Source organism: Falco naumanni, chromosome Z, assembly GCF_017639655.2.
Source record: "Falco naumanni isolate bFalNau1 chromosome Z, bFalNau1.pat, whole genome shotgun sequence".
NCBI classification, from domain to species: Eukaryota; Metazoa; Chordata; class Aves; order Falconiformes; family Falconidae; genus Falco; species Falco naumanni.
The window spans coordinates 12,839,403-12,852,950 of NC_054080.1; the positions used below are offsets into that span (position 1 = coordinate 12,839,403).

Sequence of the window (13,548 nt, forward strand, 5' to 3'; positions counted from 1 at the left end):
TCAAGCGATTATTAATACAGCACTTGAAACTTACTGAATTCCTACCTGTATAGCACCTTATTTTGGTATGTAAAATTTGAGCCCAAAATGGTACTGTTCTCTGGAATAACTGGACGACCACAGGATATAGCTTAAAAAAGACAGGATCAGAAGAGAGGTTGATACAACACAAACAAAAAAGAACAGAAAATCAGGATTTGCCTTATTTTCTCTAAATAGGTTTGACGAGGTGTAAAGCCCTAGATGACACTGGATCCTTGACTAACCTATAACTGACATTTAGGGCTCTTTATCTGACTTTACTGAGAAATTGGACTAACTGGAAACAGGTAGTTGGAACTGTTCTACAAAGCACATGACTACCAAGAGGACTCCATATTCACCACAACCCCCATTATGGACAAAGTAATTGTTTTTTGACATTGTTTTTGTCACCCCTTCATTCACCTGTCACCTGTTGCTTCATCTTCTTAATTCTGGGTTTCTAACAAAAAATTTTGTGCAATTATATCATATATATATCTACATGCAATAGCCTGTCCTCTCTGGTTGCTTTTTATCCACTGAAACACAGTTAATGATCCATTACAGACATTATGTTCCCACAAGTTCCTTGCAAATGGGAAGCTAGGTGCAAAAGAAAGACACTTTTAATACTTGTGTTAAAATGAGGTGAGTCTACACCTTTGATACATCAGACAATCTGCATAAGAGAATACTACTATGAATATGATAACTGTTGGAAAAGCTTCAACTGGAGCTTGTATCTCTTAAGACAACAGAGACCCATGTCTGCTAGGACAGGGTTTCATTAGCTGCCATGGTCTTTAAAGGCTCCACACTACTACTTTCCCCCTCCTGTCTCTCTAACAACACACATTACAATATGTAATCTCCCCACTCCTCAGGAACCACACCTTTACAATACGGTACTGCGTGGCTCCACTCTCCAGACTCCATGCATGTAAGTTTAGCCACTCCTGTCAGCTGAAACCCTTCTTCACAGGAAAATGTTACTTCACTGCCAACACTGTAACTGTCCCCATATAAATGGCTATGCTCTGGATTTCCTGGGTTACGGCACTTCACTGGTTCTGGGAGGGAAGAGAGAAACTATCAATAACATAACTAAGTACCAGGTTTTATAAACAAGTGGCAGGAGATATCCTCAGGAGTTTTCTGAAAGTAGGAAGGCCGGGCATGTGGAAAACATTCATAAGTCGCTTACAGCCTTACCAGCTTGTCTCTGTTCTGTATGTGCCAGGCACTGAACACTTAGGCAAGTAAGCTAATCTTGATATCGAAGAGTCTTTTGTAACTGAGTCTGCATTCATTGTCAGAAGCAAACAGATCTCATAGTCATTTTTCCCTCTGTGAGGGAAAGCCCATTCCAGCATGTCCAGCCTTGAACACCACAACAACTCAGCTACCTTTTCTTGCAGCCCATGCCACTTTCTTGTTATCTTCAAGCAAATTTACCTTGCTTAATGTTTCCAGGCAGCTCAAGCCCTACTCAGATGCCTGTATTAAAATATTTCTTCACTTCCCAGGTCTCCAGCACACATGTTCCATGTGCAAGAGGATTTTGCATGTATTTATGTCTTGGAGCAGAATCCCAATGACAGCTGTCTCCGCAGGGAGAGCTGAGTTCCCAAAAACAAAAGGAGACACTTCATCACAGCCTCATTCAAGGCCAAAGTGATCTGGAGATGAAAGCATGCCTGCTCTGTCCCTCCCTAAATATCAGCTACTGGCAACTGTCTTCCACAGTGGGAGGCAGGATACTGGCCTATACAGAACCTTGGAAACACTAGCCTGATTTTTAATCCATACCTGAACATTTTTTACCATCTCCTGTGTAAGGAGGGATGCAAGTGCAAACATAGGATCCATTTGTGTTGAGACAAGATGCATGTTCATCACAGTCTGATCCAACAGCGCACTCATCAACATCTATGAAAAAGAAATGCAAAAAAGGTGTCTATAGGGTATTATTTATAGTAAGAATCTGCTTTAGATTTCTGTCTCACTAACTTTCAAGAGGAATTGCTTTAATTAGTATAATCAAAAATCACTCTTACTTCAATCACATTTTTTATGCACTATTAAACATCGAATATTTTATTTAATATTTATGATTTCTATACAAATTACTATATAGTATTGTGAAATGTGAGAAAATTAGAGACAAATCCTACTAACTTTCAGTCAGTACTTCCACAAAAAGTATCTTGTTTCCAAGTAGTAAAAGAATAGATATTGTAATTCATATGCTGTTACTACTAGTTTGGACAGAGACTATAAGGGAAGACTTCTGCATTAAATGCTTGCTTGGGAAAACCTCTTTATCTCAAACCTCCCACCTGTAAGACTCAAAAACTTAGCCAAGAAAGGAAACGCTTTGAACATAAAATATGATTACAGCCCCACCTTTGCTGAAGAGAAATATATTAGACAAGGAATGAGAAGTGTCTGCAGTTGCCACAAAATTTAAAATTAGTTAAAAATATATTAGTTATTATAATTAACTACTTCCATGACAGTTGTGCCTAGAAATGCCAACTGATGATTTATTTTCCATGGAGCTTGGTACTGTACAGCAAAAAAAAAAAATATCCCTCATTCCAGAATACTTCATATCAGTTTTCAAATCCGGACTCTACAGAAGTGTCCTTGGTACGTAAACAATGAATCATAAATTGCAAAGGGTCATTTTCAAGTATCTAATTGAAAGATTCAAGGATTATTCTTTATATAACCCAGACTGTTAGAGAAGAACAATTCTTCATTTTAAAGCCCTGCTACAGGACAGTTGTCGAACTAGGTATACCATGCAGACATCTTCTTTGCCCATTTCCAAGCAAAAAAGCAACTTGGTTAAATAAGCAACAAAATTTCCTGAATTGGTGTGTTTATTCTTCACTGTTGAATGAGTCCAGCCAGCATGAAAAGAACACAACAGTGTTCTGAAAAGGAGTTTCCTTCTGACATACAGAATGAAAGCTGCACGTAAAAATCAAACCAGTTGCCAATTACACAAGCATCAGGAGAATGCAAAGTGCTACCACAGCAGAACTGGAATGACTGCTTCTCCTGTAATGTCTTGTAAGGTAAGGAACAGTGGAAGGACATTATGAACCAGATCCATAACAGGGCAAAAGGAACGTCCCAGAGCATAGGTGTACCAGGCTTTGTTAGCACCTGCCTGGAGCATGAATTAGAAAGGTAAAGGTTGGGTCACGGTAGCAAAGCCATTCTTGTCTTCATTTTCCCCTTAGTCTACTATACTGCATGAGAGACAAGGCGAGCTGGAAGGTAAGGCACAGGGCTTTTCCTTCTCAACATCATGCTTCCTGATGAACAGATGTCAAACCATGTGGACAGCCTTGCAGCATCTGCTCTGAGCTTGCTTATCTTTAGCCTTGGTGTAAAGTGCAAAGCAGAAAAGCAAAGAGAGGAACAACACACTGGATGGTCTTTTTGGAGGTTCTGATGGAGTCCCCATAGACAGTACACTATGAAACCAGATGGATCCTACTCCGAAGTGAATTCTGGCAGAACTAAAAGACTGTTGGCTTTTCTTTTACTTGTCTTGACTGAAAAAATTATGTGCTATACCTACTTAAAATTAAGAGTCAAACCAAACACAAACATTGCCAGGTTGTCACCCCACAACTCCCATGTTACCCATGACTAAACAGCAATCCAAGTACAACTAGCTAAGCTAGTGGATTCCAGAAGGGACCTGCTGGAGACATGGCCCTACAAGAACAGTCACACCCAGTTCCCATACACAGCACAATGCTGGCTTGTTTCACGTTTCAGCTCCTGCAGCTGCATGTGGTGCATCAGACCCAGGTGACCAGGAAGTAAGTTATAGTGTGGCAGCTACATGAACTGTGTCGGTATGTGCACTGCCAGACCCCTCAGCGCTGCAGCTGCTTGCTGACAGGCATGTGTGACTGACCAATAAACCCTCACAACGGAAGAAGGCTCAGAGGAGATGGGCAAAGGTGACCTGCCCATGAAGCCCAGGGAATAACACGAGGTGTGACTGACCACTGGTGTTACAAAGAAGCTGACAGAAAGGTGGCCTTTGTTTTAGGTAAACAGCTATCAATAGCTAAGTGGATCAACTGGTAGTATAAATGCTTCTCCCCGAGTTCACTGGAAGAGTATGAATGTCTCCCCGAATCAGCCAGACCAGTGCTGGTGCACCGAGGAGGGGGGAACTGAATACATGGCTCAGGCCAACGTGGTGTATAAAAACCATACAACTAGCAATGGGCTTGAGCTGTCTTCAAGCCACATACTCATTCCCAGCTATTGGGGATTCCCAGTGTCATGGTGGTGAGTATATTATAAAGACTAGTAACGGGAAACACATCGGTTTTGTGATTGAACTGTGTACGGAAATTGTTATATTTTGCTAAGTGTAACTTGCAATTATTTGTGTCGTGTTATACAGAATATTTTGTATCACTCTTCTGAATCAGAAATTCTGTGCAGCATCAACTATCTTCAAATAAGTAAAGTTAATATTAAACATTACAACCTCCAGTGTAATGAACTCCTAAAAGAACCTGGTCAGACAGTATGGGACACCGACAGTGTGCTGAAGCACAGGAAAATGCACAGGTTAGAAGCAGAGAATGCAGGGACTCCAGGGCTAAATGAGCCTGGAAGGGGAGAGGCTGGGAGTACAATGCAGGCTTATTAAGTATAGAGTGTGGGGCATGCAAGAGGACTGACAGAGAAAGGTGCCAGAATGTAGTTTCACATAATGCTGAGCACAGTATTTCAGAACTGTGAATGTTTTGGAGTGTGATTTCTGAGACTCTTGTCAGCCTTCACAAATTCAGAATGAAATCCCACCCAAACCCAAGGGCACAGGAGAAGTACAAGACTGCCAGCCCACGCAGCCACATGTATGGCACATCTCACCAAGGCAAGATGGTGATATGCTGTTCCAGCTCCCATTGTCCAGGCACAACATCCTGGAGTCACCCAACAAATAGTAGCCATTGTTGCAGTGGTAGGTAATCGTACTGCCAGCAAAAAAGTCCTCAGCTGAATAATATCCATTTTCTAAAGATGGAGGCACTCCGCAGCTGATTCCTGCAACATGAGTGAAAAGAGGGCACAGAAGTTAGCAGAGAATACACAGATCAAGTAATTCCATGAGAGCCAGCACTGCAGATTTTTTTGTCTGCAACTGTGGAATCCCATCTGCAAGAGGGCCCAGGCCATTTCTGAAGTTGCTAATTAATTCCAGGTCCTGTGGAGTGCCTTGTTTTGTGGCCACTTGTCAGTCAGAGACTGAGCCGGACTCTCCAGCTCCCGCTATTCTGCTAGCTCTGGAGGAGACATCTGTCACCAAGATCTGAGCAGATGCACTTCAGTCACAGGACACCTCCCCTAACTATCAATGATCCTTGGTGAGTTTTAAGGAAAAATGAAAAGTAAGTTTTGCCTCCGTGGAAGTTCCTGTTATTTCCCTTCACTGAAAGACAAGTTCAATGTAACTGTTTCAGTGTTGCAAAACTAGGAAACAGGTTACTGCTAAGAGGTTACAGTACTGGTATGAGACCAGAGAGTGCATTTACAATGGAGAGATGGGAACTGATCTCATATACAAACCTTAGGCATCACCTTGACTTCAAATATAGTAAATAAGCCCTTTTGACCCCAGCTATGCCAGCAGAAGGCATCACCGTACCCGCCTGCCGGAGGTTGCCATTTATTTTAGGAGAGCTGCTTCTGTGCATCTTCATTTCAATCAAAATTACATGAACTTAATGCAACAGCTACATAGCTCATCTTTGCAACTACATGGATCGTAGCAACTCCTTGCTACTCAGCCATGTGCAAGGATTGCACAGTAAGACACTGTGAAATGTTCAGTAATAGGAGCCGAGTACTTGCTGTAGAGTGATAGAACTGAAGAGCCTGTAACAAAGACAGGCTGTCATGGGATGGCGCCCTGTGGTTTTGGGTGTTTCTGGTAGCAGGAAGCAGAAAACGATCCTGGTGGGTGAAAGCAGTGATTACAATGAGCCTGATTCAGTCCGTAGAAGAACCTTTCCTGTACCATACCTTCTACCATAAACCTTGTAGCTCTTTCTGCAGGAAACAGCGATCTCCAACTGACTTTCATTCATCAGGTACTTGTGGAACAGGCTGAACAAGGCCAGTGGGCAAGTCTGGCCCTAGTTGACTTAGCATATTTGTGGCAGGTCAACCCTGTCCTGTCTGAGCATTGTGCTCAACAGGTGAAACTGCCTCGCTGAATACAGAGAAATCAGATGACAATACTAACAGGATTCTGGCAGCTTGTCACTGATAACAAAGCAAGGCAAAGCAAAGCTGCCTCTGTCAGTGAACTCATGCTCTGCCCAGCAGGACTTGCTTTTGGGTGAATCCTCACATGCATGCTATTCCTTACGCAGAACAGGAGACAGATCCTGGATTTGTGCTATGAACAACTGAATAAAGAAGAAGGCACAAACATTGCATCAAATCTAGATCAAACTGGTTTAAGGTATTTATAATTAATTTGATGATTTCCCCCTAACTACTGATCAATTTTGGGATCATGCCATGCCTACTTTGGGACCTGATTTACTAGTCAGCTCCAACACATGCAACTGCAGTCACCTATGCAGTCACAGCAGAGAAAAAACAAAGGAAAGGAGAAGGCAGGAGCAGGAATCAAAGAACCTTGGCAACCTGAATGTATATAGCCCAGTTTCTTAAGAAATTCTGTAAGTTTTGGAGCACTTCTAAGTCCTGACAGAAATACCTACTACCTACCTTTAAAGAAATTATAACATTTTACTTCAAACCAGATGTTCTCAGTTACACTTAAAAATCACAGAAATATTCTAGCATTTCTTGTGCATCTTCCACACTCTTGGTGCCACGAGGGAGGAAAGTCTGGAATATCAGATTGCTGATCCAAATAGACTAATTTCTGCCACGGGCATTAGAAACTGACTGAAAAAGGTGGCAGAATGTAGTTCCTGCTCAGTAAAACGTAAGTTTAGTTTTAAGCATGTATGTATATGCTGTAACATGGATGGATTCAAGTGCCTCACAGCTGCAGGGATAAACAGGCCACAAATAGTGACAGAGTCCAAATAAAAGCTAGGGTTTCCTAATCCTGCTAGCCCACTGAGACAACTCACTTTCACAGCGGGGAAAAGGCCGTGTCCACTGTCCCAGGTTAAGGCAGTGTTGAACAGAGTTTCCCACTATCTGGAAGCCTGGGTCACAGGAAAGGCTCACTTTTGACCCTGGCTTTAAATCAGCAGAAGAGGCCCGCAGATGTGGTATGGATCCTTGCAAAGATGGACAGTCTGTGGACAAAATATATGCATACAGTAAGAGATACAGCTATGTGCTGAAATGAATAAATTTGTTATCTGATTGTTTGATCCTGTATTTATCCAGGAGAAAGCTTTGGGAAGTGTTATGTATGTTACTGAACCTGCTCGGGTTCAAAGGGTTTTGAGAATCATCAACATGTACCATCAGAAAAGAAATGCATAGGAAAAGAGGTGAAGAAGCAGTAGTTATTTTAATACCATTAAATTATTTTTAGAATAAAAGACAAGAAAAATTTCCTTCTGACCCACCACCATCTTCACTCTTTCCCCATCTCAATTCAGGAAGCAATAAATCTCTGTCAGAGATTCCATTGAACTTTTGTTACAAAACCCTGGAATTCAAGGAATGAAGGACTGAATGTTCTAACTGTCAAATTATCAAAATAATTTATTCAAGGTTAGTAGGGCAAAGGCTGAAAGCTAGCATGTTTGACCTCGTAAAAGAGTCTAATAATACTGTTCAGAAAAAAAAGGTTCTAGGAAATAAAGTTCTAACCAGCACAAAATATACTCTTGTAATCTATCTTCACTCTTCCAACAACTCCTGGCAGGAAATCTGGCCAGGCTAGTACATTTCCTTTTTGGAGTTCTTCTGGACAGGATGTAGCCAGAGATTTTACCTATGGATTTAAAACAGTTGATTAGGTGCTGTTTAAGGACCATGCAGGAGAAGAATGTAAAAAAATATTCCTTCCATGTCTGCATGCAACACTACAACAAATTATTGAATAAGCGATGTTCATCCTTTCTAGCACAAGAGGCTTCTGGTTGAACTGCTTGTTATACTTACTTAGAAGCCAGCTAGCTGTGGACAGGCATGTATTGAGGCAATACTTGAAGGAATACTTGTTATACAAGCAAAATATAAAACATAGTTCTTAAAACACAATTGCTTTTTTTAGCACGAAAGAAAATTATGTCACAGACAAAGGCAGATAGAAGAATGCAATCGGAAAACTTGATGTATTTGCAGAAAAATATCAAAAAGGAGCCAAAAGGAACTTAATGTTGAAGATCTGCATTCCACAAACTCTGCTAGCACTGCACCGCATTTAAGGAGCAGAAACACAAATGAATTTTGTGAATTCAATGCACTAGGCTTGTCAAAACACTGCACGCAAGGCCTAGCCGCAACAATACTAAAAATAGTATTGGCATGGACTTAACCAAAGCAGGACAGGGCCATAACTAACCAGGTACCGAAACAAGAATTACATGGGCAAACTAACGATAGGAGAGAGAAAGCAACACACTGTTAGATCAACAGCAGATCAGTATCTTGAGAACAGACTTAGTCAAATACCTTCAATGGAAATGTTTTCCATTTAAAACATAACTCCTTTAATGGCACCACTAGAAGTTTATTTTGCATTCTTACTACAAGAAACTGAAATGCAAAGAGGAATTCTTGAGCTGTTTCAGTTCTGTACTTTACTATAAAAAGTATGTATTTCAATAAGGTTCTTCACTGAGTCTCAGAATCTAGTAAACATAGTAACATCATTATATTTCTGTCTGGCCACCAATACAAGGAACTTGGGGACAACAATCCCTGATGGCACAGCACTGGGAAGCTATTCAGACCCCAGTGTAAATTATATGCAATAGTAAGTATACACAGACAGACCCTTAATGGTGGGATGTCATATCAATATTCCATAGTGGTCCCCTGGAAAGAGCCTGGATGTCCTGACCCCAACATTTATGAAAAAGGCAGCCTCCCAGTTCTGCTGGATGCTCAGGGAGATTTCTGCTACGTGAAAGTGTTTCAAAACTGCAAATGAAAGACCAGGGCTTTGGATTCACTCTGCACTGCCTTTGTTCACTGTAACTCCAGGAAAATAGAAACATAGTCCCAGAGGTGACTGGGACGAAGGTGGATTATTGGCACAGTACTCCCCATTATGTTTCTCCCTATCAGGGTAGATGCAATCATATCTCAGCCATGAACTGCTGGAAGATATTATATGTGCCCTGAGGAAGATAAATGCACAATAAAGGGATAATTAAGGATTTTCTTTTCTTTTAAGGTATCACAAGAGGGAAGTAGTCTATGGAGGAAAGATGGTTATTCAATTAAGAGAACTTGTTAGTAATTGGGCTACGGAGACTACTTCTTGCTCTTTGGCTCTTCTGTGCTGGAGGGTCATTCCAGTAATTCCCTGGCAGAGAGAATGTTTCCCTCATCAGCATGAAAAAATTAATTCAGAACAAAGATGAGCAGCCCAGTGGGCTGTGTACATCTCAGCACAGTCAGCCTACCCATACAATACATGTAGCATGCCTTCAAGGCACAGCTAACTGGTTAAGAAAGCACAGGTGTGCCCAGTTTATGCCAAACAGTTGAGAAACTGCCATTCTTAAAAGGGTGACCTGGCTTCTGTTAAGTCTCTAGTGGATGAAATCAACTATAAGAATAATGTGCTATACTGTCTGTGAGAAGGAAGGTATGCCACGAACCTCAGACTGAGTTGCTCTTACATTCCCCCGACTTCAGTGAGGTGGATCAGACTCCTCTAGAGCCAGCTTAGCTGGAGAAGACAACAACATGCTTTTACTTACTCTGAGGCCTTTTCGAAGATGTCATTTCAACAGTATGTACTGATGGAAACTGCTTACGTCAACGGCTGCAAACAAGCTGCAAGGAATCTGCAGGGAAAACCTCCTTATGTGGGAAAGGTAGGTTTTGGAATCAGTCTTTCCCAGCCGTATGATGGAGAATGGATGGCCAGAAAGGACCTTGCAGTCCCATATAGACAACTCCTATTTCTACTGCTGTCTACTCAGCAACAGACCAACAAGACTGTTGGTTTACCTACCTAAAATCAATATGCAAATGCATGAGCAGTGAAAGTACACAAATAAAAATCTTAAAGAATGGACTTTGTCTTTATGTTACTCACTGGGCAACATATTCTATCACCCTGCTTTCCTTTATGGCTGAGAAGAGGAATGTAAGACTTACTGAATAGTTCCAGGTGGCCACAACAAAACTGGTAATAACATATAATGATAGTGATTTACTATCTCAAGCTCTGAAAACAGTGAGGTAAAAATTTAATAGGACGCTTACTTGGCTTAGCTCCCTGTCTGGTCTCATATCTGTCTTTTCAGATGAGTACTACAGATACCATAAATGAAAGGCATGATTTTCTTCCCTGTCCTAACTGTACTGCATTTGAAGCAAATGGGAATTTAATCAAGCCTGTCATTAAAGACAGGTGACTACTGAGAAAGATTCAGAAAATCACACTTAACCTCTTCATCAGTGTGTCTTGTAAGATCACATGCATACTTATCAGCTTCAGAACTGCTAGGGAACAAAACCCTGAAGATTTGACTTGGCAATGCAACAATTGTAACCCCAAAAGCCAGGAAGAGTAGTGGATTGTTGGGCTGTTCTAAATGTAGCAGAAAGCCAAAGCAGCAGAGAAAAAGAGAAAGAAGCAGAAGAGACATTTGGATTCTGCTTTACTTCTATTGTCTATTAATTTCATTATTTCTTATTTGAATCATGCATTACAAATGGTGATAATATGCTTAAGGACAGAGCTGCATCTATAGGGGACCTTGACAAGCTGGAGGAATGGGCCAACATAGATGTCATCAAATTCAACAAGAACAGATGGGAAGGAGAAAGCTTGGAATGCAGGCTGGGGAAAGCTTGGAGAGGGAGCAGCTCTGTGGAAAAGGACCTGGGTCTCTGGCAGGCAGTGAGCTAAATACTGGCCAGCTGTGCACCCTGGCAATAATGAGAACCAACAGCATCCTTGGCTGTGTGAATAGTGTCACAACCAGAAAACCAAGGATGGGATTATTCCTTCTTCTCAGTGCTTATTAGAACACATCTGGAGTACTGAATTTCATTTTGGGCTCATCAGTACAAGAAAGACATTAACAAGCTGGAACAAGTTCAGGGGAGGGTATCAGAAAGGTGATGATGGGCTGGAGCATTTAAACTGTGAGGAGAGACTGTGGGAAGAAAGCTGGTTCAGCCTGGAGCAGAGAAAGCCTTGGGGACACCTAACAGCAGTCCCTGGTACCTATGGAGAGGTAAGCAAGTATATAGTCAGGCTCTTCATAGCAGTGCATGGTGGGAGCCAGAAACAGTAGTCATCAATAGAAGTGGGAGAACCCAACTAGTTACAATGAAAAACCCCCTCATTCTGAAGATAGCTGGACATTGAAGCTTGTCTCCCAGAGAAGCTGAGGGATCACTGAACTTACACACATCTTTTGATCTTCACTAGTCTTTTACCTCTGTGAAAATTTAGTGCCAAACTTTATTCTTGGTACCTCAATAAAAGTAGCCTGACAGTCATTTAAGCTGCCCATTCAGACTTTTCCTGGGACCATACAGGTCTGATTTTTCATAGTGTCTAATGCATTGACAGAAAATCTGATGCCTCTCTTCTGAAGTTTTACAGGTGACTTCACACAGCAGGATGAGGGAACCATAACTTGTAAAATAAGCCCTTAGCTTGTTTCATTGGGTTTCCTCCCTCTTTAAGAGGACTGATAGCTTTTGTGCACACCTTCATTTCTCTTTCAAAGTTACATAATACAGGAAGGCTCAGTTAAAATAGAAGGTGACTGCTATTTTATCACACCTAGTTTTGCTTAAAGGTATCTTATCTACTTACTATGCTAAGCTTATTACCCTAAACCAGAGCTTCATCTGGTCCCCACACACTTTGGTGGGAACAGAGGTCTACCCAGTATGCTAATCTGGAATCATACTACACTCAGAGCCCTGTGCTCCAGCTCCACTTACCTGCTGTGGAGACAGGACATGGTCCCAAATGTTGAGCTGGCTGATGGAGCCCACAAAAGATTCAGCTGGGTTGAACCCTTCTCCTTTCTGATCTTGCTCTTGACCCAGTACAAGTGCACCACCACCTAGACTCAGAAAGAATGAGAGCAGGGATGGGAAACAAAGCCTTACAGCAGGGAACTCCATAGGAAGATCAAAAACTAAGCAAACCCAAACTTTTGCTACTCTATGTTGCTAAGATTTTGTAGTGCAGGAGACCAGGCACCTTCAACAAATTGTCTCAGAAAAAACCTCTGGGAAGCTTTATACTAGACTGAGGTAAGTAAGCGTAACAATTTGTAAGTGATTCTCAAATAAACATTAATATTAAACTCATACCGATGACAGCAGAAAATTCACGTGGCTACTTCAGGAATGGCATTGCCTCTAAGAGACCACTTCTAGGCTCAGTATTTGAAGCATATTACAGAGCAATGCAAATGCAGTTTTGAGCAGGCGGGGCATACTTTACAGTGCTAGCTTGCACTTCCAGCTTTGAACAAAAACGTAGAAAGTCAGATAGGACAAATTTGATTCAAAATCCTCGGAAGTACATTGGTGATTAGACAGTCAACATTCTGACATGCCACACAGGTTCAATTTCCTCTCCTCAACCAGTAGCACAGATGATATGGGCATGCATTTTGTATGTCACAGGGTGTGTGGACAAGGGCAAAAAGTAATCAAGACTGCAGACTTAGGCCTCATCTCTAGAGATAAATCCAATATAATTGGGAAAGATGGGGCAAGCATAAAGTACACAGACTAAAACTTCACTATTTTATTCTTTATTTTAATATGGTAGCTTTCTGAAACTTTATGTAAATCCAGATGGTGGTAGTATGAAAACACTGTCAAAACCGAATTTATTTGCAGCAATCTAATGTCAGGCCTTTCACAACTCTTCAGTGCTGAAGGTATCCCTTTTCATACCTTTGATATTACTGGAAAGACTGCTGATCACAGGAAACAATGAAATAGCAAAATCTTCCTTGTTAGGAAAAAATGCAAATATAACTTTAAAAACATGTCTGAAAGTGACAGGAGAAGGCTAAGTCAATCAATTCTGAGCACAGATTTGTAAGGGAAATGCCAGTTAAGTCTGTTGCATGATAAACCTGTTCTCACAAAGCATTCCAAAATTAGCTCAGCACAGGCTCCTTTGGACTAAACTCTGACAAACAAGTTACTTACTAGTTTGCCTTAGAAATGTGCACTTTGTCTTCAGCAAGGCTCAGTGAGGGAACTGTTCTCATAAACAAGAACAGCAAACGTGAGCCCTGCATAAACTTTGAAAATGTGAAAACATACTAAAACCACCAAAATAAACATTTCCTTGCAGGCACA

At 41.3% G+C, this 13,548-nt stretch overlaps 1 protein-coding gene across 1 annotated transcript in view; it reads right to left on the reverse strand.

Moving 5' to 3' along the window:
- Positions 1-13,548, reverse strand: part of SVEP1 (sushi, von Willebrand factor type A, EGF and pentraxin domain containing 1) — a 128,755-nt gene that overhangs the window by 38,936 nt on the left and 76,271 nt on the right. The window contains exons 28-34 of the mRNA XM_040580415.1: positions 12,163-12,287; positions 7,885-8,008; positions 7,188-7,358; positions 4,945-5,118; positions 1,834-1,953; positions 918-1,094; positions 46-130 (exon numbers count right to left, since the gene is read on the reverse strand). Coding sequence (XP_040436349.1) covers positions 46-130; positions 918-1,094; positions 1,834-1,953; positions 4,945-5,118; positions 7,188-7,358; positions 7,885-8,008; positions 12,163-12,287 — 976 coding nt within the window. The remainder of the gene's footprint in view (positions 1-45; positions 131-917; positions 1,095-1,833; positions 1,954-4,944; positions 5,119-7,187; positions 7,359-7,884; positions 8,009-12,162; positions 12,288-13,548) is intronic.